At 42.9% G+C, this 24,133-nt stretch overlaps 4 protein-coding genes across 11 annotated transcripts in view; 1 reads left to right on the top strand and 3 right to left on the bottom strand.

Moving 5' to 3' along the window:
- Window positions 1-16,402, bottom strand: part of LOC126985420 (uncharacterized) — a 112,667-nt gene extending 96,265 nt beyond the window's left edge. For 2 of the 3 annotated variants that reach the window (XR_007738696.1, XM_050840276.1), the window contains exon 1: window positions 16,281-16,402. Coding sequence is in view for 2 of the 3 variants with exons in the window: in XM_050840276.1 (XP_050696233.1) it covers window positions 16,281-16,291 (11 nt within the window). In the remaining variant the exon portion in view is untranslated. The remainder of the gene's footprint in view (window positions 1-16,280) is intronic. The other variant, XM_050840278.1, reaches the window with a different exon arrangement.
- LOC126985419 (tubulin alpha-8 chain-like) lies at window positions 1,991-14,879 on the top strand. Of its 4 annotated transcripts, none has more exons than XM_050840273.1 (6): window positions 1,991-2,726; window positions 3,925-6,016; window positions 10,078-10,202; window positions 10,454-10,548; window positions 11,050-11,222; window positions 11,703-14,879. In XM_050840273.1, exons 2-6 carry the CDS (start codon window positions 5,060-5,062, stop codon window positions 12,645-12,647), a joined length of 2,295 nt encoding a protein of 764 aa, XP_050696230.1. In that variant the 5' UTR covers window positions 1,991-2,726; window positions 3,925-5,059; the 3' UTR covers window positions 12,648-14,879. The 4 variants fall into 4 exon arrangements, with proteins under 4 accessions (XP_050696230.1, XP_050696232.1, XP_050696231.1 ...); XM_050840275.1 differs by having other exon boundaries at window positions 3,737-6,016; XM_050840274.1 differs by lacking the exon at window positions 1,991-2,726 and adding an exon at window positions 3,103-3,525 and having other exon boundaries at window positions 3,676-6,016.
- Window positions 16,403-16,847: 445 nt separating the features above from the next.
- On the bottom strand, window positions 16,848-20,071 carry LOC126985416 (uncharacterized). Its single transcript, XM_050840258.1, has 4 exons — window positions 19,893-20,071; window positions 18,217-18,335; window positions 17,717-17,876; window positions 16,848-17,434 (listed from the first exon to the last, which is right to left on the bottom strand). The coding sequence occupies exons 2-4, from the start codon at window positions 18,301-18,303 to the stop codon at window positions 17,097-17,099; spliced, it is 585 nt and encodes a 194-aa protein (XP_050696215.1). The 5' UTR covers window positions 18,304-18,335; window positions 19,893-20,071; the 3' UTR covers window positions 16,848-17,096.
- A 172-nt stretch (window positions 20,072-20,243) lies between these two features.
- The window catches only part of LOC126985415 (DNA ligase 1-like), a 4,837-nt gene continuing 947 nt past the window's right edge, over window positions 20,244-24,133 (bottom strand). For all 3 annotated transcript variants that reach the window (XM_050840257.1, XM_050840256.1, XM_050840255.1), the window contains exons 3-6: window positions 23,383-24,133; window positions 23,107-23,219; window positions 22,577-22,672; window positions 20,244-22,392 (exon numbers count right to left, since the gene is read on the bottom strand). The exon at window positions 23,383-24,133 is cut by the window's right edge and continues 92 nt beyond it. In XM_050840257.1, coding sequence (XP_050696214.1) covers window positions 21,234-22,392; window positions 22,577-22,672; window positions 23,107-23,219; window positions 23,383-23,430 — 1,416 coding nt within the window. In that variant the 5' untranslated portion in view covers window positions 23,431-24,133 and the 3' untranslated portion in view covers window positions 20,244-21,233. The remainder of the gene's footprint in view (window positions 22,393-22,576; window positions 22,673-23,106; window positions 23,220-23,382) is intronic.

The raw sequence follows: 24,133 nt of genomic DNA, 5'->3' as shown, positions 1-24,133 counted from the left end.
TTCATTATTATACTCATTATTATTATTATTATTTTTATTAAGTTGAAACGAAATATATATGGATGAAATGTTAAGCTTAGTTATCCATCTATCTGTTATTAGCATTGTTGTTATTACTATTATTTATTGTTAGTTTTTTAATACTTAGCTAGATACGAGCCTAGGTAGGTATTTTGTAACCTTAAAAAAAACATATCTACGAAGTTTCTCTTATAAATTGCCATAAATAATTTTCTTTTCATTCTACCTATTATTTCTTCTATTTTTAAACCTTACCTATATTAATTTTATCTAACTAAGCTAAGGGATGTCACTCGGGTAGCTTCGAATACTCCCGGTCAAGGAACTGTCGTCACCTCCTAAAATTAACATCAGGTGCACTCTCGCCTCATTATCAAATCGCTGTCGCTTCTAAATCACGTCTTGCTGGAACCCTGTTTTTCCTATCACCTCGCGTCACAGCCTCACTTGACTCCACTCCGCCGCCATACTTCAGCACCCGCCTGCGATGTGAACCCGTGACCTTTACTAACTTTCCATGATTACGTCAACAGGCATGCATGATACGTTAGCGCAGCACCCGTTTGGAAACATCACCTTCGTATAACCAGGAAACGTTCTAAAGTGTGTAATGGGGTGAGCGGCCTTGCTAAGATGGCGTCCGGGCGGCCTCACCTGAGCTTTGATTGATAGCACCGTAAAAGCTGAATATTGGCAGGTGCAACAGGACAGACTCTGGGCCGTATTCTGAAACATCCAGCGCCCAAGCACATATTTCATAAGGCTTTCGTAGGAGTTTTTTGGCATTTCCAGGGGTAGTTTCATGGCCCTGGCGGTAGTTTGACTCTTCTATAATATGAACCTAAAAGAAAATTCATTAGGACCCGATTGATCTCGTTTTGGGCCTTCGGAATAGTTGATGTGAGAGCCGTCTAAATATTCTTAAACATCTCATCGCACAAGGACATACATTTGGCACGATTCTTTGTAGGACTTTTGGGCATCTCCAGGGGTAGTTTCATGACCCTGGTGGTAGTTTGACCCTTCCTCTGTACCATGAACACTCATTAGAACCCGATTAATATCCTTTATGGCCTTTGGAAATAGTTGATGTGAAATCGAGAGACGTCTAAGAATACCGACTAGCTAGAGATCTTAGTATAAAAATAAAAATAAGTGACAGAAAATTAAATACCAAACTATGACTACATCCACGCAAGCTACACAACAAGAATACCAATAGTTCAATAAAGACAAGCGCTCTCTCTCTCTCTCTCTCTCTCTCTCTCTCTCTCTCTCTCTCTCACACACAAACACCACCCACCCTAACCACAGTAACACAAAAGAACCAAAATACTCTCTTAAAGTCGCCCACCAACACTATGGTCCTCAATACTTCCATAAATGACCACAGCTCTCTCTCTCTCTCTCTCTCTCTCTCTCTCTCTCTCTCTCTCTCTCTCTCTCTCTCTCTCTCTCTCTCTCCTGTGAAGCATCCACAAACACACACAAAAAAAAAAAAAAAAAAAAAAAAAAACGAAAGGAGAGATTAAATGCAGAAATGTCAACACACACACACACACACACACACACACACACACACACACACACACACAGGCACTCACCACACTGCTTAGCCACAAGGAATACATAAGAACACAGCTTCAGTAATTCCACAACTGACCCGCGCTCTTTGTCTCTTCCTCCCTCTCACACAGCCACACCACCCACAGGAAACACACATGAGCGAACCCAAAGCAATCTCAGACACACCCACCAATACTACACGACACAGTCTCACAGAACACCAATGATTCGATAAACGACCCACGCTCTCTGTCTCTCTCACTCTTTTTCTCTCACATGCAATCACAGACACTTCACCCCGTCTAGCCACAGGAAATAGCCATGAACACCCAAAATCAAGCTAAGATACACCCATCCACAGAACACCAAAAATTCGATAAACACCAGCTGCCAGACATAAAGAGGAAGGCTGACGCTCACATACAGACACACCGCCACATATAGACACAGGAAATAGACATGAACACCTAAAATCAAGCTAAGATACACCCAACCACAGAACACACCCCACAGAACACCAAAAATTCGATAAACACCAGCTGCCAGACATACGGAGGAAGGCTGACGCTCACACACAGACACACCGCCACATATCGACACAGGAAATAGACATGAATAACCAAAATCAATCTCAGACACACCCACCAATACTATGCACCCCACAGAACACCAATAACTCGATAAACGCCTGACACACGGAGACAGACCCGGCGCTCTCTCTCTCTCACACACACACACATAATCACACCGCCACATCTACCCACAGGAAACAGACATGAATAACCAAAAGCAGTATCAGACACACCCACTCACTGCATACACCCCACAGAACACCAATAATTCGATAAACGCCAGCTGCCACACACTCGGAGGCAGCCCGGCGCTCACACACACACGCGCACAAGCCCGTCTGGCCGTAGGAGACACACATGAATGGGGCAAAATAATCGATATTACGACGAGACAGAGGCACGCGGAGCTCTCCCCGGCCTGACACACAGCCGGATGCCGAGGCCACAAGGACACGCCCTTATAACACTTAATTGTTTCGTCTCTCTCGTCTCCCTCTCGTCTCCTGTCCAGCACTTCCCTCGTGAGCCCCGGGGAAAGGACGAGCGGCTCCCGGCCTGATAGAGAGCGTGAGATTGAGACGTTGTTATTGGCATTGTTGATCTTGTGCGGTGCGGCGAGGGTGAATATTAAAAGGACAGTGCTGTGGTGACGTCTGGACAGCTGTGGGAAGAGTAGGAAATGAGTGGTGTATGAGGAAAGATTGGAAACGGCTGACTCGTCTTTGCGGGAAAGTCAGCGTGAGATTGAGACCGTGTTACTAGCATTGTCGGTCTTGTGCAGTGTTACGAGGGTGAATATTAAGAGGACAGTGCTGTGGTGACGTCTGGACAGCTGTGGGAAGAGTAGGAAAAGAGGTTTTTTGAGGGATCGAAAAAACGGCTCTGTCTCTCTCTGAAAAGTCAGCGAGGAGATTGAGACCGTACACTGCCTGTCTTTGTCTTGTGCGGTGTTAGAGGGTGAATATTAAGAGGACAGTGCTGTGGTGACGTCTGAACAGCTGTGGGGAGGATAGGAATGAGTGGTTAATGTGGAAAAGCTGAAAACACATTACTCGTGTCTGCAAGAAAATCATCATGAAATAGAGACATTACTGTTACCATTGCCAGTCTGTTTATGGTGTTTTGAGAGTGAACACTAAAAGGACAGTGCAGTGGTGATGCCTAAAGAGCTGTGGTGTCTGCGGAGTGAGTAGAAATGGGTGGTTAGTAAGGAACAGCTGGTTTAGTGAGCCTGTGACAAGAGGAATTATGATTATAGTTTCAGGTTTATTTATGATGTTTCAAGAGTGAATACTGATAAGGCAAAGCTATGGTGATGTCTAAAGAGCTGTGGAGTGGGTGGAAATGGGTGGTTAAAGTGGATCAGGTGGTTTAATAAGTGGGTGACATGAGGTGACTACTTTCTGGTTTATTTATGATGTTTTAAGAGCAAATATTAAAACGGGCAATGCGATGGTGGTCTACAATGCTATGGTGGATGTGGAGTGGGTGAAAATAAGTGGTTTAAGTGGATCAGTTGGTTTAATAAGTGGGTGACATGAGGTGCCTAATTTCTGGTTTATTTATGGTGTTTTAAGAGCGAATATTAAAACAGGCAATGCGATGGTGGTCTACAATGCTATGGTGGATGTGGAGTGGGTGGAAATAAGTGGTTTAAGTGGATCAGTTGGTTTCATGAGAGAACAAAGAGAGCGGTGAGTGTGTGGGCGGTGACAGACACTTGTAAATTATATTATATTTCTCTTTGTCTGTCTGTGTGAGTCAGTGTGTTGTCCGGGCCTCTGATGTAACTGTGAGGTCTGGCGGTCTGTCAAGTGCCTAAAAATGACAGGACAGTGAAGGGAATACAAGAACAGTGAAGGGAATAAAAGGAAAATATATTCATTATAGTGAAGATAAAATACAAGACATGAGTGAAATTACAAGTGAAGAGTGGAATAGAAAAGAGAAAATGTGTTTGAAGGTTGTGAAAGTGTAAATGATAGAAAAATTAGAATGAACTGATGATAAGAGTGAAATAGAAAAGAGAAAATGTGTTTGTAGGTTGTGAAAGTGTAAATGATAGAAAAATTAGAATGAACTGATGATAAGAGTGAAATAGAAAAGAGAAAATGTGTTTGTAGGCTGTGAAAGTGTAAATGATAGAAAAAAATAGAATGAACTGATGATGAAAAGAATGTTACATATCTTTAAAATGACAAAAGGTGCTAACTCTTAAAATAATGAATGCCTAAATATATACAGACCACAATATAACAAACAAACAAGTGCAAAGGAAAGAAACACATCCACACTCACTGCCCTGAACACAAGCATCAGTACAAGTCTAATTATGAGAATGAACATGAAAGTGAGACTAATACAAGCAGCAAAGGGAGCTCTTAGCCAGAACAAGCTCTATGCATGACCTTAACAGAAAGAATAAATAAATAAATAAAATCAAGAGGCCCCAAACTAAAAGAAAAGGTGCCCAAAAACTGAAAGAAAGGAGAAAAAAGTCTATTGATGAACAAACTCGTATGAATTCCCATTTTCTAAAAAGTGCCTCTGAATTGAAAAAAGTAGGAGAAAATAAGGCCATCTAAAAAAATATATATAAAAAGTACCCCAAAACTGAAAATAAAAGAAAAAGAGCATCCACTCAAAATCACAATAAATCTCCAAAATTGAAAACTGTCCCAAAACTCAAAAAAAGGAGAAAAAAAGGGCCACCCCCAGACCCCCTAAACTAAAAATGGCACTGAAATACTGAAAAAGGCAAAAAAGGCCATTCCAACTGAAAGATAGGAAAAAAAAGGTCAATCCACTTTCAAAAAATCCCCGAAACTTTAAAAAAAATTGTACCACCAAAAATCACAAAAGTATCCCTTCAATCTGAGCAAAACTCCTCTGACCCCAAGATGGACACTGCTGCCATCAAGCTTCTTATTGACCTTCAGCATGAGGCTTACAGAAACTCCCTGGAGCTGTTTGTGGGTCAGGTCATGTCACGCGTTGACTCCCTCCAGGCCAAGGTCGTGGAGCAAGCCAAGACTATTGATCTCACCCGCTCTGAGCTTGTGGAGGTCAGGTCACTATTTCGGGTCATCCTGAGTAGCCTGTGCGGGGGTGAGGGGGTTGCCGGGTTGAGGAAGGGGGTCAATGCATGGGGTGTGGATGACGGAGGTGGATATGAGGGGTGGAATCTTGGCGGAAAAGGCGGTGTGGATGCGTGGGTGGATGGGGAGAGGAATGGCTTTGAGAGGCGGGGGAATCGGAAGAGGACGAGCCGTGGATGGGATGTGGAGCGTGTGGATGTGACCCGCATGCCCGAACCACATCTTGAGGAAGCGACTTTATGTGTGGATGGCCTGGAGGAGACGGAAACGGAGACAGATGAGGACATATCCACACGTCTGTCCACCATGCTCCGCGAGAGGCTGGGACTGGGCGAAATCCACCTCCGATACTGCCGACGGATGGGACAAGTCAACGATAACCACTCCAGGACAGTTGTGGCGAGATTCTGCCGCGCTCAGGACAGGGATGTGGTTCTGGCGCGTGCAGGGGAACTAGAGGGATGTGGCCTGACCATATACACCGCCTGGCACTCAACGCAACCAGCATACCCACTGCCCAGGGAGGAAGCGCGGCATGGGAAGAAACGGCAACGCAAACGGCACTCTAGAGGAAGACACAAAAAGGAATCAGGTGCCAAATTCGCCACGCTGGAGGGTCACATCACTCCCTTGGGAACGCCGCATGACTTCAACGGATCAGCGGCGTCCATCGCGACCTCAGACTCCACAGCGTCGTTCCTTGACTTCGAGAGCTACACGGAAGAGGATGATGAGGAGTTCCTAGCGGGCCCGGACACGGTGGGGCTACCCTTCCGCTGCTCTGCATGTTAGCCTGTCTCCCTCACTCCCTCCCTCCCCACACGTAAGACTTAGTGGACGCCTGCGCAGCGCTCGGCCTAAGGTGGATGATGGCTGGGGTGCACTTCTTCAGGGTGACTCTGAGGCTGTGGGACTTCAGGGTCTGTTTTGACACACAGCAGTCATGAGATTTCTAATGCTTCAATTCTTGCTATTTGCTGAATTTTTATTGTTGAAGTTACAATGACACTCCTGCTCTCTGCTGTTTTTATATCTATAGTTAGGTAGAAAGAAATTTTAATCTTTACTTTTTACTTTTCTTAGGTGCTGTTAGTCCAAGGCAACATTATAGTGCGTCAAGAGCAAGGCATTTTTGTGTAAACCTGTTCTGCCTTGATGGTTTTTAGTTAGTCATTTTGAAAGCAAGAAAAACAGCATCACCTCAAACGACAGTGAATAGTTTCCTTGCTTGACATGTAGGCCATCAGCTAGCTATGAAAAAAAATACCCGCACTGCCAAGAGCAACTGCAGTGATTCAGGACCAGCACTGCTATCGTTTACATGCTGAAAACTAGGTTGATGCAAACAAAACGCAAACAGGAAATTGAGTACAAAACGCTTCAAGTAGAAAGAAAAAAATAATGTGCAATAGTCTTCCAGATACGTCGAGGCCGGTCTGTCGTAGGCTCCCGCGGGTCCTTTCCTCCCCTCTTCTCTGCCACACAGTCCCAGCGCCTATCTCCTCCTCTCATATGTAAGCTATAGGTAACATATGAGAGGAAAAAATAGGTATTGGGAATGTGTGGCAGAGCAGAGGGGAGAAATGGACCCACGGGAGCCAACACCAAAACGGACTCGACAATTTGGTTTCACTATAGACTTTTCCTCTTCTCACTGACAAGAAAGACAAAACAATAGAATAACTAAATACATGACAAAAATAAATGATACAATAATACATAAAGAAGCAAAAAGACAGCAGCAATACATAAAAGCAAATCATGGCTCTATATTCCCCCTTCCCTCTTCCTCCCACTAACACCCACCATCCCACACCCACACAGCCTTTGGTCTCAATAAGCGTAGTGTTAAATGTGTCTCCCAGGCAGCCTCACATTACCTGCATGTCTAACGTAACACTGTATAGTCCCTCCACAATAACACCCCCATAGTAATCTTCTCCCAGTCCCCACCATAGTAAATTGCACCCATTACTAACCCTTCCACTAGCTCCCATACCAATATATCCAATAGCCCCAGCATACGAAAAGCACTAAATTTCACTGTAACCCCCCATAGTAATGTCTCCCATAGTCCCACCATAGTAAATTGCACCCATTACTAACCCTTCCACTAGCTCCCATACCAATATATCCAATAGCTCCAGCATACGAAAAGCACTAAATTTCACTGTAACCCCCCATAGTAATGTCTTCCATAGTCCAACTACAGTACATTGCACCCATTACTGACCCTTCCACTAGTTCCCATAACAATATCTCCCATAGCCCATTAGTATTTACCCTTTATGCCACATCATTCCACTGTATCCCCCCATAGTAATGTCTCCCATAGTCTCATAGTCCCGCCATACTACCAGCACCCACGACTGACTTTTTCAATAGTTCCCATAGTAATTCACGTATCTCCTTAGTCCCATTGAATGAGAACACCGTACTTTTCACTGTATCTCACTGTACTTCTTCACTGTAAAGGCACCAACTGTAACCTCTATATTATGACTGGTATTTTCTACATTAACATCAGTAATTCAATATATATACCCTATTGTATTTCTTATATGTATACAGTAATGTTATGTATATCTGATGGTATATTTCTAGTCCCTCGATAATTTAAAATGTCAAATTATGTCATTGTATCCCTCGTCCCCCCCTTCGGTAATGTTTTCCTTCCTCCTCCTCTCCCAAGTCAAGTCACATCATCCCTCCTTCCTCCATATTAGGCTTCTTATGGGCACCTTCCTCCCTCCTCCCTCAATCTTCCGCCCTAGTCATGTCTCCCTGCTCTCCCTCTCCCTCCATTATTGATTGGGTCCTGTAATTTGGTCATCTCCCTGTGTTCCTTCCCTCCCTCCCATAGTGGTAATGTCCTTTTGCTCCCCCTGTCCATATTAAGCAGCTAGTTGTGGTCATGTTCCCTGTGTACAAGATCATCTGTTGTTTCCATGTTAATATTAGTTTGCTATGTTGCTCTGAGCCACATGGGAGGTATAATGAACCAGCCCTTTATGAAACACACGATATTTTCATGATAGTTCAAAGCCTACATTTCTTTACATTAGGGACTGGAAGCTTAATGGATAATGTTGTAATAAATCTACCCCACCATGTTGAAACCACTGTATAGGTACAGAGTTTGTTGTGTTCTGTTCTATATTCTGGTGGCAACAAAATTCTCCCCTTTGTTTGTATTCATGTCTGTGTATGTGAACCACAGCACCGTACAGCACAGAGTGGGATTGAGTCACTGAGGAGCATTAACCCGGTAGCAGTGGGGATCATGTTTCTTAATGGTCCCTCTAAGCGAGAAAAATGAGAAAAAATCATCACTCACACAAACCATTTCATAATATATATCAAAGCATTTGTGATCAGACAAATTTGGCCCGTCGCTGCTACACGGTAAAGCCACAAATTTGGCCCGTCGCTGCTACCAGGTTAATGACACACACACACACACACACACACACACACATCCCTTGTTATTCTGTGGCTTCAATGATTTCACTTCATTTTGACACACAAATGAAATATCTCCTATGACTGTTTTGGCTTCTCATGTGAGGTATCTTAAAATGGGGGAGATATATCATGCCATCAATGAGAGAAGAAAGGAAATGTACAGTTCTAGATGTTATATTACAGAAAAAACTTCTTGCAGGTTACCCACTAAACCAAATCTAGGCTGAGGTTTGTCTTTTCATTTATTTATTTTTTAGAAGTTGCTTAACATGGAGAATCAGCCATTTATTTACTTATTTTATTGGGGGTTTCTTGGTTTCTTTTCATTTGTTGCATACTGAAAGAATATGGCTCTCTACAAGGCTGTGGCAAAAATGAAAGAAGAAAGCAGTACAAGTTTTCTATAATGCCGGTTATATCATTCTCTGCCTATCTATGAACTTCTCGGCTGGCTTTTTCATGGAACTGCTAATTTTACCTCAAACATTTTTCTGTCTATGAATGTTCTCTTTGGCCTGAGTCTTTGTGCATCCAACAGAGTGGGGCTTATTCATCTAACTCTTGCCACTACGCTAAGTGTTTTTCTGCCCACGATGAGCTTGTGTGCTGCCAACAGAGAGGCAGTGACTGGTGCCTGGTGCCTGGCTAACTCCTTTAAGCCATTGAACCTTGTCACCCACTATGCCACTCTCTTCTCTCTTCTTTGTCTCGAGAACTTTTACCCATGATTGTATCGAGCAACTGTTTGGGGGTTGTGGTCTGGGGTTTAAGACTGAATGCCTTTCCTGATGTGACGTGGCAGCATTGGGGTTCAAAATACCTTGCCCCAGCTCGTCACTTTCATGGCTTGATCCTCTAACTCATTACTCCACCGCACCCCATGCGCCGCTCTTCTTTCTCTTCAAGCCGATAAAATGAGCCACACCTTAATTAACATCTACAAGCCAGTTAGATCAGCCATGTCCTAACCAAATATTCCCTATAAGGCAGCAAATCTAACAACGCTGTCACCTAGCCTTACTTTTTAGCCAGCTGCATCAATAACACCTCTGCTTAACCTTACCAACCCTTTTCAAGACAGCAAAGAAAATCACACCTTAACCCAGCTTCCCTACATACCAAGCTACCAGCAAATTGAGACCCACATCAAACCAACCTTTCCTTCAAACTAATGAGATTAACTATACCCCTAACACCCTAATCTAACCAATCCCTATATCCCATCAAATCGAGATGCACTTTAACCCAACCTTTCCTTCAAATTACAAGGATTAAGTATACCTCTAAGGCTCTCACCCAATCTATCCCTCCACCCCAGAGTTGAGTCCCACCCTAAACTAACCCTTTCCCCCTAGGGTGCCAGCAGACAGGTGGTCTCGCTACACGTGGGCCAGGCAGGTGTGCAGGTGGGCAGGGCGTGCTGGGAGCTGTACTGCCTCGAGCACGGAATATTCCCCGATGGAGTTCCTTACCCAACCATGTGAGTCTCACCGCACATACCATTAAGAGTGTGTTTGGTGATCTGCATAACATAATGGAAGTACGTTTAATAGTTTTGAATACTGAGAAAAGAAACCTGAGTAAAAAATGAGCAATGAAACTGTTACAATCTTGAGTTTAAGCTTTTAAGGGTTTCAGTAATAGAATTCTTCAATGTTAGGAAAAATTACTGTACAATCCTATCACGTTAATGAGTGGTTCTCGTTCCTAACTAATCTCTTTCTCTCTCAGCGATGAATCCTCTCTGGATCCGTTCTTCTGTGAGACAAGCACCGGCAAGATGGTTCCTCGCTCCCTATTCATTGACCTTGAACCATCTGTCGTGGGTATGTCACAACAAACACTTGAGGGGTTTTGACTCTGAATAGCCACCAATCAAACTATCTCAGATATTTATATATAAAGCCATGTCTAACTCATTTAGCCACTTCACAATCCACCTTTTGCTGTTACATCCATATCAAACTCTCAAGGCTTATTTTCATTGCTTTCTCTATTTCATCCTGACATGCCACAAGCAGCTCTTACAAAGCCCATTTCTACAGCATATATTTGAGATTGCTGCGCTACCTGCCGAAGTCAATGTATTAGGAGAAACCCTTCCTATGTGCTCACTATGCTCCTGGCTTAGGTATAATATGTATAATTTATGAGATGGGGATAGAAAAAAATTAAAAAGAGGAGGGACTTCAAAAGAGATCCAGCTCAGAACTTCAGAAAACCTGGACCTGTTAGAACAACTACTCCACATCCACCACAACCACCACCACAACTATTATTTCAGGCAATCCTCCGCCGCCTTCCTTCACCACCTCTCCCCCCCACAGATGAGATACGCCACGGCACGCACCGGGACCTCTTCCACCCCTCCAGCCTGGTGACGCACAAGGAAGACGCGGCCAACAACTTTGCGCGAGGCCGATACACCGTGGGCAAGGCGGTGATCGGGCAGGTCATGGACAATATAAGGAAGCAGGTGGAGGCGTGCTCTGGCCTGCAGGTGAGAGAGAAATATGGTTTGCTATTGTTGTATTGTCATTCATCTACCATTTTTTTGTCATTATTAATATTCAGACTGATTCATTTTACATACTGTCAGTCTTTAATTTTCTATGCTTTTTAGTGTTTTTTTGTCATTTTTCAAGGCTTGGTAAGTTTTAATATATCTGTATTTTTTTTCCTTTACATCACCTATCCTCATTAACTCTTACTCATCAAGGTTTCATTATCACTCAATTCATTTTCAGCAAGTCCCTCATTTAAGTATTTTTTTTCACTTCCTCTTCCTCCACAGTCATCATTCACAATCATTCACTTCGTTTTCAAGGTCTTTATTTTTTTCCTCGCCACATTTCCTGCTTCCTCTTCCTCCGCAGGCATCCCCAATCACACTTCATTTTCAGTAAATCTTGCTCATTACTTTTCCCTTCCCTTCCCTTACTTTTTCTCCACATATTTCCGGTTTTCTTTTCCTCTGCAGGGGTTCACAATCACTCACTCCCTGGGCGGCGGGACAGGCTCTGGCTTCATGACCCTACTCCTGGAGAAGCTGACCCAGGAGTACTGCAGCACGGGCCTCCTGCGCTTCTCCATCTTCCCCTCCCCCCGCATGGCGACGGCCGTGGTGGAGCCCTACAACACCGTCCTCCACGCCGCCACCACCATGGACTACGAGCACTGTGTCTTCGTGTCCGACAACGAGGCGACGTATAGGCTCTGCGTCGACTGCCTGGAGATGACGCGGCCCAACTACCGGAACCTGAACCAACTCACGGCACAGGTTATCTCCTCCTCCACGGCCTCTCTGCGGTTCGATGGGGCCCTGAATGTTGACCTGCGGGACTTCAACACAAATCTTGTCCCACTGCGTCGCCTTCACTTCCCCGTCATGGCCTTCGCTCCGATTGTGTCGCCGGAAGCAGCCATTAGTGAGCAGAAGTCAGTGGCGGACATGACGACTTCCTGCTTCGAGCCAAAGATGCAGATGGCGACTTGTGACCCAACGAACGGGAAATACATGTCTTGCTGCCTCTTGTACCGCGGCGATGTCACTCCCAATGACGTGCAGCGCGCCATATCGGCAATAAAGCTGATGAAGACGGTGCAGTTCGTGGAGTGGTGCCCGACTGGCTTCAAGCTCGGGATAAACGGAGGCCGGCCAACTCTGTACCCTGGGAAAGGAGGCACCAAGCTCACCCGCGCCGTGTGTATGCTGGCAAACACCACGGCTTTCAAGGATACATGGAAGGGGCTGACACATAAGTTTGATTTAATGTATAGTAAGCGTGCCTTCATTCACTGGTATGCCGGGGAGGGCCTGGAGGAGTGTGAGCTAGCGGACGCCCAGGACAGCTTGGCGCAGATGATAAAGGATTACGAGGAGGTGGAAAGGGATGGAAAGGAGGTGGTTGTGGATGAATTTTAAGGTGTGCATGTATGTTTGTAAGAGTGCATGAGTGCGAGTGTACATGTGTGTGTGTGTGTGTGTGTGAAAGAGAGTGGGTTCAAGAGGCAGCAGTTTGATAAGGATTTGTGAATGTGATCTGGCAAGAGTGAGATATTTATTCATGTGGTCTATAAGTGAATTAACATTGGAAGCCGCCTAGGTAAGGAATATAAAGCTTTACAGTCTCCCACAAGACTAAAAAATCTGGTGGGTTGATGGCCAATAAAATGCCAAATTCTAGAGTATTCCAAATTTTTAGCGAAGGTTTGTGTATGTATGCCATGGGATATTATAACTATTTTTTTTAAGCTTGCCAAATATGAAGTATTGAGCATTCCAAACAATAATTTAGTTTTACATATTGCCATATATAATAAGCCACAACTCACTTATGATGTTACGCTTATATACCTAATCTCTCTGTCTGCACAAGTGATCACGTGTCTCAGGTGTGTGTCAGGGGTTGCAAAGACTGTGTTAGGTTATGGTCCCTTTTCCACCATTTCCTAATTTGAGATGTTCCATATTAGGTACTCCTTATTTCACCATATCTACTGCCTAGGGTCATGGCTGGTTATCCAGAGACTAGTTCTATAAGAAAGCACAAAGCAAGAATCACCATAACATTGAAAAGAGGTATTATGGAAAATCACAAATATGGAGGAGGCCAAGGGGATGCCCACTGAGCTCATGGCTTGCACAAATCAATGGATCCCAGCATGAGTTATTTGGGATTGGAAGGTGACTTGCATGAACAGAAATGTAGGGTGGGCGAGGCAACGCACACCCTGGAGTATGTCTCAGTTGATCGATTGATAAATGGGACACAGTTATGATAGGTGGTTTGTCTTTTTCTAATCTTTGCAGCACTTAATACATTAAAAAGACTTTTTCATCCGTGTTTCTTGACAATCTCACAGACAGAGCACAATGGAGTGAAGGAATTTTACAGAATAATAATAAAAGGAGGTAAATAGTGGTTGATACATATTTGTCTAGATTTATGCCAACTCTTGCCATCTCTGAAATAATTCCATCCTGTCCTCTCACACAATTTTATACAAAGGAGTGAAGGGATTGACAAAGGGAAGGCAGAAGTTAGGGGTTGACAGTCTAAGTCTCTGCTAAGCTCTTGTAACCTCTAAACTAATTCCAACCCTTCCTCTCAGCCACATTCTCAGACAATCTTACATAAAGAAGTGCAGGGACTGACAGACACGGAAGGCAGAAGTTAGGAGCTGATGGTCAATGTATTTGCCTAACTCTTGTCATTGCTAAAATAATTCTTTCCTGTTCTCTCATCCATGTTCTCAGACAAATTTCCATAAAGGAGAGAAAGGAAAGTCTGAAGTTTGGATATAATGATTTAAGTTTCTGTTAAGCTCTTATGATCTCTAAATTAAATCCATACTGTCTTTGCATCTATTAGCCTTGACAGATTTCACCCATGTTCATATAGGGTTGCTGTTAAGGGCTTGTGGTTTGGGGTTTAAGACCTAATGTGGTTTCTGACATCAGTGGCAACATTGGGGGTTCAAATCAACTTGCCCTAACTTGTCTAACCCACTCAATCACCACATACCACCTTGTCCTATCCATATCCCCAGACAATCTCACAGGAAAGGCATAAAGCGTGAAGGTCCTGAAATGTGTTACGGGAAGCTGTAAACACACATCAATTTTCACGAGAACTCACACAGACTTATCAACATTTTCTCAAACACACGTCACGTTTCTTAGTGTCCATGCTAAAAATGCCTTGTTTGTTACATCATACTACAATCTCTGGTCTGTTGTAAGGTGTATAGATGTTGCTTGTTGGACTTGGAACTTTCGCTTCTGGTGCCTGATTAGGAGTGATTAACAGGTACAAACTGCACGAGGGAGGCGTGCAGGTGAGCTCGCAAAGATATCAATGCGTATGTAACATGTTTGCTCCATATATCAAATATTATTGTTATCTTTCTATAATGAGACGATTGCATCTTAAGTGACTTCCAGTGATCTCTCTCCCTGCGTTACTCAGTCATTTGTATTAAACACATTCTAGAGTGTTAGTTGAGGCAAGTTTAGCACTGAAAAGTTTTGTATCTATGGCGTGTATTTTAGTATTGAATCTTATCGCATATACACCACAGGACTTGATACCTGTGATCATGCTATTTTTTTTGTTGGTTTTGCTATAAATACAGATGTTATGACATTTAAGAATTGCCTTTCTTTGACACCTAAAACTGTGAACTCACTAATCCTAAAATATAATCATGTTTGAGTGAACAGTTAATTAGTAGTGACAGGTTACTATTTTGTAGTGATGGGTCATTATTTAGCGATGATGAGTTACTACTAAATCAGCAATAGGTTACGATGTCAGGTTCACATGGGACTCTGTTAGTTTGAGAAAATGCATAGTGGTAGTGCACAGGTTTGGTTACGGCCTGGTTCGCTATCTTGAATTGGATGTAAAGCACACACACACATTATCATAATATAAAAAAACATGGGATATATGTGAGATGTTGTACAGTTATTAGATATTTTACTAAAACTACGGTAAATAAAACAAATGATTTTTCTAAAGAAATAAAAAGATACGCGTCAATAACGAACACTCATCACCCAAGCCCTTGCCTTCCTCCCTCCAAGTCTTCTCTTATCAACATGACACATCAACGAAACACATGTGTTATGATGTGTATACCTAATTAACATGCTAACACCTGAATGCATTGGAAGTACATGGAAGGCTACAAGTTTGTGAGTATGTACTTCAGTATATGTACGTATGTAGGTATATTAAGAAGTACACAAGTCACAGAAAAGACTGCATTCACAATAAATCTGAAGCTAAATAATAAAAGTAATAGCAGACAACAAACAAAGTGATGGTAGGGATACTGTTTCCTGATACTCTGCTGTATTGTCACCCAACAACCTTCAAAATACTAGGTAACCCATCGAAAGGAGTGGAGATCAAAACCGGAGTGAAAACAGCGATGAAGTGTGTGCCACCCCGCGCAGACTAGCCCAAACCCTCCCCATAAAACCACATGAATCCACAATGAAGGTTAACACTCTTGCCTACAGGAGCCTTCCATAGGATATGAACAATGGCTGTGAAAATACAACCAATCAATGTTTTACAGTAGAGGAAGCAGCTCAAGGGAAAGAAAATATAAAAAAGCCCGCTAATCACTGCCCTTATAAAAAAAGTATAGAGGTGGCCAAAAGAGACGTCAATATCAGGTGGAGAGGTAGGGAAAAAAAAGATAAAAAAGCCCGCTAATCACTGCCCTTATAAAAAAACGTATAAAAGTGGTCAAAAGAGAGGTCAATATTGGGTGGAGAGGTAGGGAAAAAAAAGATAAAAAAGCCCGCTAATCATTGCCCTTATAAAAAAAGTATAGAGGTGGCCAAAAGAGACGTCAATATCGGGTGGAGGTGTTTCGATAATCTAGAACCATGGTCGAGTGTTAGAAAGCCTCACCCTAAGCACACCTCCATGATCCCAACACATCTCTACATCCACAACTTCAATCAAAGGTGCCGCCGAATAACACCTACCAATCACCTATATCATAACACATGCAGGGGAAAAGAGAACATACTCACATGGAGGACATCGGCGGTCACAGTTGTGCACGGTAACCAGCTGCCGCAACACCTGTGGGGCACGAATCACAGGTAGAGAGGAACCACGTGTGTGTGTTGTTTTTGTTGTGCTCGCCGCGCCGCTAATGGTGACGTCACGGAGCCCGCCAAGACCCTGTCGCGCTCGTTTGTATAGCTGCAAAATCTATTATTATTATTATTATTATTACTACTGCTACTACTACTACTACTATTACTACTACGAGGCGAATCAGGTAGACAGGGAGGAATGCAGACACCATTAGCCACCTGCTCACCTGTTCCTAATCACCAGACACACCTTACAAGGGAAAATGAAAGTGCAGGCAATGAGAGAAGTAGAAAGAGGGAGAGATAATAATAGAAGATTGAGAAGTGGAGGGACACAGTGTAGAAATATTTTAGAATACACAAGTAGAGCAATGTTAAACACAAGTACTGGTAAACAATATTAATCACAAAAAAAAAAAAAAAAACCCAAAGTATTTTTCCCCATCAGAGTGAAAAAGCAATTGAGCCATTACCGGTAAATTTAGGAATGAAACGCTGTTAACTTTTGCAAGGGTTTTATATAAATATTAAATGCTTCATACAAAAACAACTCGGACAAAAAAAGTACAAATTCTAATCACATCATAGCTACCAACCTGTTACAAGCGTATAATAAATAGACAAATTCACATCAACGGATAATCCACGTGACAGACAAAATAATGCACATGAGATTATTTACAAACAAGATTCATTAATAAACTGATAATCTTAGAAAAAATAAACTTTAATGTTAGATGTTATCGCTCAACTTTTATCACCTATCTTTCCTCTTCTCTGTTTATTATTATTGTTATCCTTTTGCTGCCCTTTACCGTTTGCTACATTATCTCCTCTACCTCCTCGAACATTGCCCTTCCCCCCTTCACCCCCCTCGCCTCCTGCTCCTCTCATCTCCTTCTGCTGCTTCCCCTTCCGGTTCTTCTTCTTCTTCTTGTTCTTCTTCCCCTTCCTCACGTACGGCGCCTTTCGCTTGGGGAAGGACCGGCGGATGTTGGGGACTAAAGGGGCTGCCAGGACCCCATCACCATTCTTACCACCACTTCCACCACCCCCACCACCGTCACCACCTTTCAGTAACGCCTCTGTAAGAATTGGGTGTTTGTGAGGATGGAGTAAATTTAATGTTTTTGTACTTTTAAATGTCAAGGAAAGCGATGATTCTATTGAAGTAAAAAAGGTGTATTGTTCGTTTCGTATTTTACTGCTAAAGATCAAGGTGGAAGTAAGTTTGGATCTTGCTAATGATATAATTGTTGATGTTACGTATTATTAGTTACGACTACTACTACTTTCTCCTCCTCCTCCTCCTCCTATCACTTCTTTCTACTACTACTAGTACTACTAGTACTACTACTACTACTTACTTGCATCATTGGGTGGGGAGATGTCTTGGTTGGGGGCGTGGAGGGGGGCGGCGAGGGGGTGGACGTCCCGTTGCTGGCGCCCCTCCTCCATCTCCATCTCCCCCTCCCCCTCCTCCCCTCTCTCCTTCAGTTGCACTAGTATCTCCTGGTGATGGCTACGCTGCAATTGGTTGTAAGCACCGTTACTTCCCACCATCTAGCGTAACAAATTTTAGTTTATGTACGTTTTTATAAAGTCCTATTCAGCTTAAAATAGTGCTTAGTAAAACAAGTTCATAATAATACAATAGTTATCTAATGACAATTTAGCATTTTCAAGATATTCAATACATTAATTATTAGTTTTCTGCTAATCAAAACCGAGATTAAAAATAAAAAGTCATTACAGCAAACAAAGTCACCAACCACACTTCCGGACAAATGACAAACTATTATTCTACTTCTTATTCATCAATCAATTCCCTAACAGCTATCAAAATACATGTCTGATCACTGTATACCTGCAGGACGAGCTGTAGGGCCACCAGCAGCGCCACCACCAGGAGGAACAGGCAGTTGAGTTCAAAGGTGCGTCCGAACCCCTTCATGGCAGCATTGTTTCCGGCCTCGGCCTCGTCCTCTGCCCAAACACAACCTCTGTTACATATGGATTTTTTTTTTCCTTCTTCCTAGTTTACATCAACAATACTTTACCTATAACCTTTGTAATGAGATATATTTAGTGATCCTTATATTAAACTCCATTTATTATTAATATTATCATTATTATTATTATTACTATATTATTATAAGTTATCATCGTTATCACCACTTTTATTAGTTTAGAATCTTCAGTCCTTCAACACTTAATATCTTATCATATCCTTATCAGATAGCAATGTTCATGAGCATTTCTCTCTCTCTCTCTCTCTCTCTCTCACCCCCCCCCCCCCCCCAACACACACACCTGTATAATGTTTGTAAATAAGTTGCAATAAATCACGCAATCTCTCTCTCAAGTTCTGACACATCTTAAAACAGAGACAAAAATATTAATAAATGTCAAATATTTGGTGCAAGGAAACTGGGCTATCTTATGTTTTCCTGCCTGCAGTCTAAATATGATCAAATAGTTAGTTTATCAGTAAAGAAAAAAAAAATTAGGCAAGTGATGACATTTGCGTGTTGGCCAATGAATGTATACTTCCTGTTTCCTCTTTCTTGTCATGCTTTCTCTCTCTCTCTCTCTCTCTCTCTCTCTCTCTCTTTCTTCATTCTTTTCAGTTCTTTCACTTCCTCCTTCCCTGTTTACATATTTCCTCTCCTTTTCCTTCCTTCTTTTGTCACCATTTCCTTCTCGCTTATAGTTCCTTCCTACCTTTTCTATTACTTCCGTCCAAGACCTATTTCCTTCACTCCCTCCCTTCCCCCCGTTTCTCTCTCCCTGGCGTTCCCCTTTCCTTCACTCTCCTTCCTTTCTTTCATACTTTCTATTACTTCACTTCTTCCCTTTCCTTTCTCTTCCTGGTATTCCTATTAATTTTTTACCTTTAACCTTCCCTTATCTGTCCTTCCTACCGTCTATTTCTCTTTTCCGTCGTTCCTACTTCCTTCACTCCTTCTCTTTCCCTTCCCTTCGATCCTCCTTTCCCTCTTTGTCATATATTATTGAACATTAAATTTAATAGGATTTCACTTATATTGAGGACAGACCACCTAGTCTGGGCCATAGGGTCTGCGTGGTCTATATATGTGTATCTTTCCCCTTACCTGGCGTTCCTATTTCCATCACAGTTTTCCTCTCCCCATCGTTCAGTTTTCCTTTATATCGTCCTCTTCCTTTGCTTCTCGGATTCCCATTCCATCCTTCACTCATTACTCTTCCCTTTCTCTTTCTTCCATTCCTTCTATACCTACTCCTTCCAATATACTCTTCTTTCTCTTCCCTTCCTTCCTCTTCCATATCTTTTCACCTTACTATCTTCTCCAATCTCTCACGCATCCTTTCCCTACCCAATCCTACCTTAACCATCCTTCCCTCCCTCCTCACCTTTCCTTTACCTGTATAAGTGTCACCACCTGTATGAGTTCCTTCACCTCACCTTTCCTCCAAAACTCGTCTACCTACTTTCAAGCGGGTGAAGAAGACTCAACAATCTCCTTACCTGACCCTTCTAAGTGGGTTACATCTTCTTACCTCAAACGGCCTCTCCTTCCTCCTCCACTACTCCCGAGGCGAAGGTAGGTCCTCTTCGTACTCCTCTAAGTCCTTCTATATCAGCGTAAACAAGGCTATGAAGGTGTAAAGGGTGGGATAAGAGCTTAGTGTGTTATATAAGAGACGCACAACCTTCCTCCCTCAGCTTGTAACTCGCACTGTGCAGGAAAAACGATGCCATTTGTTGAAGCTCTCCGCCTCGCCTCCTCACTTAGCAACTCAGCGTAATGGACGAGTTAGAGTTTTACGTAAATAAAACACCGTTATTATCTCATTGCCCTCACAGCTAAGGCCATTATCCCATCTGAGGTACATGTATGATTCACGCTCTTGCCTCCAGAGTGAGATTTCGAGGATACGTGAGGAAATGAAGGAAAAAGCGAGGGATAGCAACCATAGGAACGCCAACCCCACTGACAGACAGATGGCAGGTGGAGATTTTTCTAGTTTCTTGTGGCATTATTATGAACTACGGCGTCTGTCTGTGCTTTTACGCCTACTAATGTGTATGGAGGTATTTCTAGGTTAGCTTTTGTATACTTCGTCTTTTTTATTCGTATACGTTGTTGTTTAAGAGATGAAAACGAAGGATGATTTAATTGAAAGGAAGATGCGAGTGGAGATGATGATGCAGAGTTGCTTTTTATTGTATTTTTTGCTTCCGCTAATATTGTTTTTATATATCAGTTCATGTGCTGGGGTTTTCTTTATTCTTGACCTTGTAACACTATTTTATGACTGGCTGCAAGTGTGTGTGTGTGTGTGTGTGTGTGTTTGCAATAGAAGGATTAAGAAAAATACGAAATCCGATAAAAGTTCAATTAATTATTCATTTTTTTCCTTATTCACTAATTTTATGTTACGAGAGAAGATGCAAGCGGAGATCATAATGCTACGTTGCTTTTTTATATATTAGTTCATGTGCTGTTTTTTTTTTATCTTTACTCATGACCTTGTGACCCTTGAATTTTTACGACTACAGCTGCGTGTGTGTGTGTGTGTGTGTGTGTGTGTGTGTGTGTGCGCAATGGAAGGATTGAGAAAATAAGCGATCCGTTAAAAGTCCATTAATTATTCAGATTTTTTTTTTTTGTCTTATCCACTAATTCGATGTTACGAGAACCACTCAGCACGGTCAGCACTCAGTAAGCATACATTCAGCATACAGTAAACTGAATACATACAAAAGTAAGTATATGGTCAGCATATCAAGTGTTCTGTTTGGTTTGTTGTGCAAGGGTCATCCGCTACGTACGTCTCTCTCTCTCTCTCTCTCTCTCTCTCTCTCTCATACACACACACACACACACACACACGCTTTCACTCCACCTCCTGAACTAACGGAACAGAACCAGCAGAAGGGGGAGGGGGTCCAGCAGGGGGTTCGGCAGGGGATTCCTCACGGGTCAGCAGGTGGGACAGGGCACGCCGGGCCTCCACTTGCTGCGGGCACAAACTCAGCACCTTATTATAACTCAGCGAGGCACTCAGCAGGTCGCCCTCCGCTTGCTGCCGCTCAGCCTCCCTCAGCAGAGCCGCTACCTGCCTGCTGGACGCTCCCTCTGCCTGCTGACCCACTTTGATGACTGACCCGGATGACCTATAAGTGATAACAGCTGATTCTTGACCCTCCTTACCTGTCATGACTTTGACCTCTGCCTCTACTGATCTGCTAACTGACCCCTGACCTGTCACCTTAAAATCTGAATCTGCCGACCTGCTAGATGGCCCCTGACCCACTGTGACCTTGAAATCTGCCCCTGCAGACCTGTCAACTGACTTCTGACCTGTGACCTTGATATCTACCTCTTTTGACCTGCTAACTAATCCTTGACCTTCCGTAACCTTGACTTTTGACCCCGCTGACCTGCTAAGTGACCCCTGACCTTCCGTGACCTTGAAATTTACCCCTGTTAACCTATTACATGACTCCTGACCTTCGTGATCTTCAAGGACCTCAATAAGTGACCCCGGTGACCTCCTAACTGACCCCTGACCTTCATTATCTTCTACGAACTCAATAAATGATCCCGGTGACCTCCTGGCGCTCATGACCTTGTTTAGAGGGTAAGATACAGGTAGTTTGACCTTATGATCTACGGTTATGTCCTTAATTAGTGAACTATGTGACTTTTTATCTGTCCTGACCTTGCTTAGTGGTTGACGTGACCTCTGACCTCTTTTGGTCATGTTCGTTGACCTTTCTGACATTTCAATATTATCTAAAGAAGGGAGGTCAGATGGGATAAGGAGGGGGGGTGAAGGGGTCCTTTCTCTTCCCTTTTCCTCCTCGTCCTCTTCTTCTTCCTTCTCTTCCTCTTCCTCTTCTATCTCATCGTCATCAGAATCAATCTCTTCCTTTTCCCTCTCCTCTTCATTTTTCTTCTCTTCTTCCTTTCCTCCTCCTGACCTCTTTTCCTCTTTCTCCTTCTTCAGGTCAGCCGCCCACTCAGACAGGTCAGCCTCGATTGACGCTAACCTGTATGGAACGTGTTAATTAGGTTACTACTACTACTACTACTACTACTACTACTACTACTACTACTGCTACTACTACTACTACTATTACTACTAAATGATACTATACTGATAAAAATGCCAGAGAGAGAGAGAGAGAGAGAGAGAGAGAGAGAGAGAGAGAGAGAGAGAGAGAAAGCACGTACTCGCTGCGGGACAGGTCCTGCACACGAAGGGCACTCTGAGGGCGCAGCAGCAGGCGGTTCTCAGGGTTCACCTTCGCCAGCTGTTCCTCGACGTACCTGGGGAGGGAGAGAGTAAAAGTTTAGTCCTATACTTATTCACTTTCCCAACTTTTATTTACTAACTTTTATTTTTCTAACTTTTACTTAACTGATTTTTTTTTTACTATATAAAAAGTAAATAATAAGGGTTACTATTGTTACTACTACTACTACCACCACTGAGATTAAGAATAATGTACACAAAATAGTATCATTAAAAACAGATGGACAGGCGATAAAAAAGACAAAAATGCACATCTTAATAATAATAATAATAATAATAATAATAATAATAATAATAATAATAATAATAATAATAATAATAATAATAATAATAATAAGAGAGAGAGAGAGAGAGAGAGAGAGAGAGAGAGAGAGAGAGAGAGAGAGAGAGAGAGAGAGAGAGAGAGAGAGAGAGAGAGAGAGTGGCCCCCCCCCCCCCTTCGTCTTACTCAATAAAGTGTGGGTAGATGCCTTCCTCCCCCGATCGCAGCACCCTCAGGATCCTCCCCAGCACCTTTTCGTCCCTACACTCACTCACGAAGGTGTAGTCCAGCTGTTCTACCTGCCGGGGCCACAGGGAAGGAGAAATAAATGAACACAGGTGAACATGCATATACAGGTGAAGGTGATGAGGGTGAAGATGGTGAAGGTTTAGTTATGAGTCTTGTTTATTTTTTGTTTTGTTTTTGATGGTTATGCTTGATTTGATTTTTTTTTATACTCACCGACAGATTGTATTTCTCCAGCAGTGTATCTCTCTCCCTTTGCGTCATGATGTCAACTATTTCTTCCTTCTGTTTTTCCCTCTTTCTCTTTTCTTCCACTTTTATGTTTTCTTTCTCGTTCTTGTTCTATTTTTTTTAACTCTTCCTTTCTTCCTCACTCAATCTTCTATTTTATTCTTCTTTTCCTTCCTTACTTCCTTTTCTTTTTCTTTTTTCTTCGACTTTAGCTTCTTTCCTTTTTCTCTTCCTTTCTTCTCTCCTCTTCTGAACTCTTTTTTTATTCTTTTTTCCTTTTTCTCTTGTTTTTTTTTAATTTTTTATATCTCTTTCCCTTTATTCCTTTCTTCCCACCCGCTTATTTTTTTCCCCTCTTCCTTTCCTCTGCCTTGTGCGTTTATTCTCTCTTCTTTCTTATCCTCTTCACTCAGTCCTTAGCTCCTCCTCTCCCTCTTCTTCTTCACTCTTTCTGTTTCCCTTCGTCCTTTCCTTTTACTTTATTCAGTTTTCTTCCTTCTCTCTTTTATCCTCTTCAATCTTCTTCTTAACTCCTTCCCCTAGTGATTTCCTCTTCCTTTTAACAGTATGTATCCTCCTCCTCCTGTTTACTTCGTCCTCTGCTTCTCCTATCCCTCTTTTCCCTCACTCCGTCTTCTGCTTCTCCTCCTCCTGCTCGCACACTTCCTGCTGGCGGGATTCGAACAGCTCCTGCAGGGGGTGGCTGGAGGGGTCGGGGAGGGGGTGGCGGCGGCGG

The sequence above is a fragment of the Eriocheir sinensis genome, chromosome 59 (genome assembly GCF_024679095.1).
Source record: "Eriocheir sinensis breed Jianghai 21 chromosome 59, ASM2467909v1, whole genome shotgun sequence".
NCBI classification, from domain to species: domain Eukaryota; kingdom Metazoa; phylum Arthropoda; class Malacostraca; order Decapoda; family Varunidae; genus Eriocheir; species Eriocheir sinensis.
Note: the sequence above shows the minus strand (reverse complement) of the source record. Positions and strands in the feature narration are given on the sequence as shown.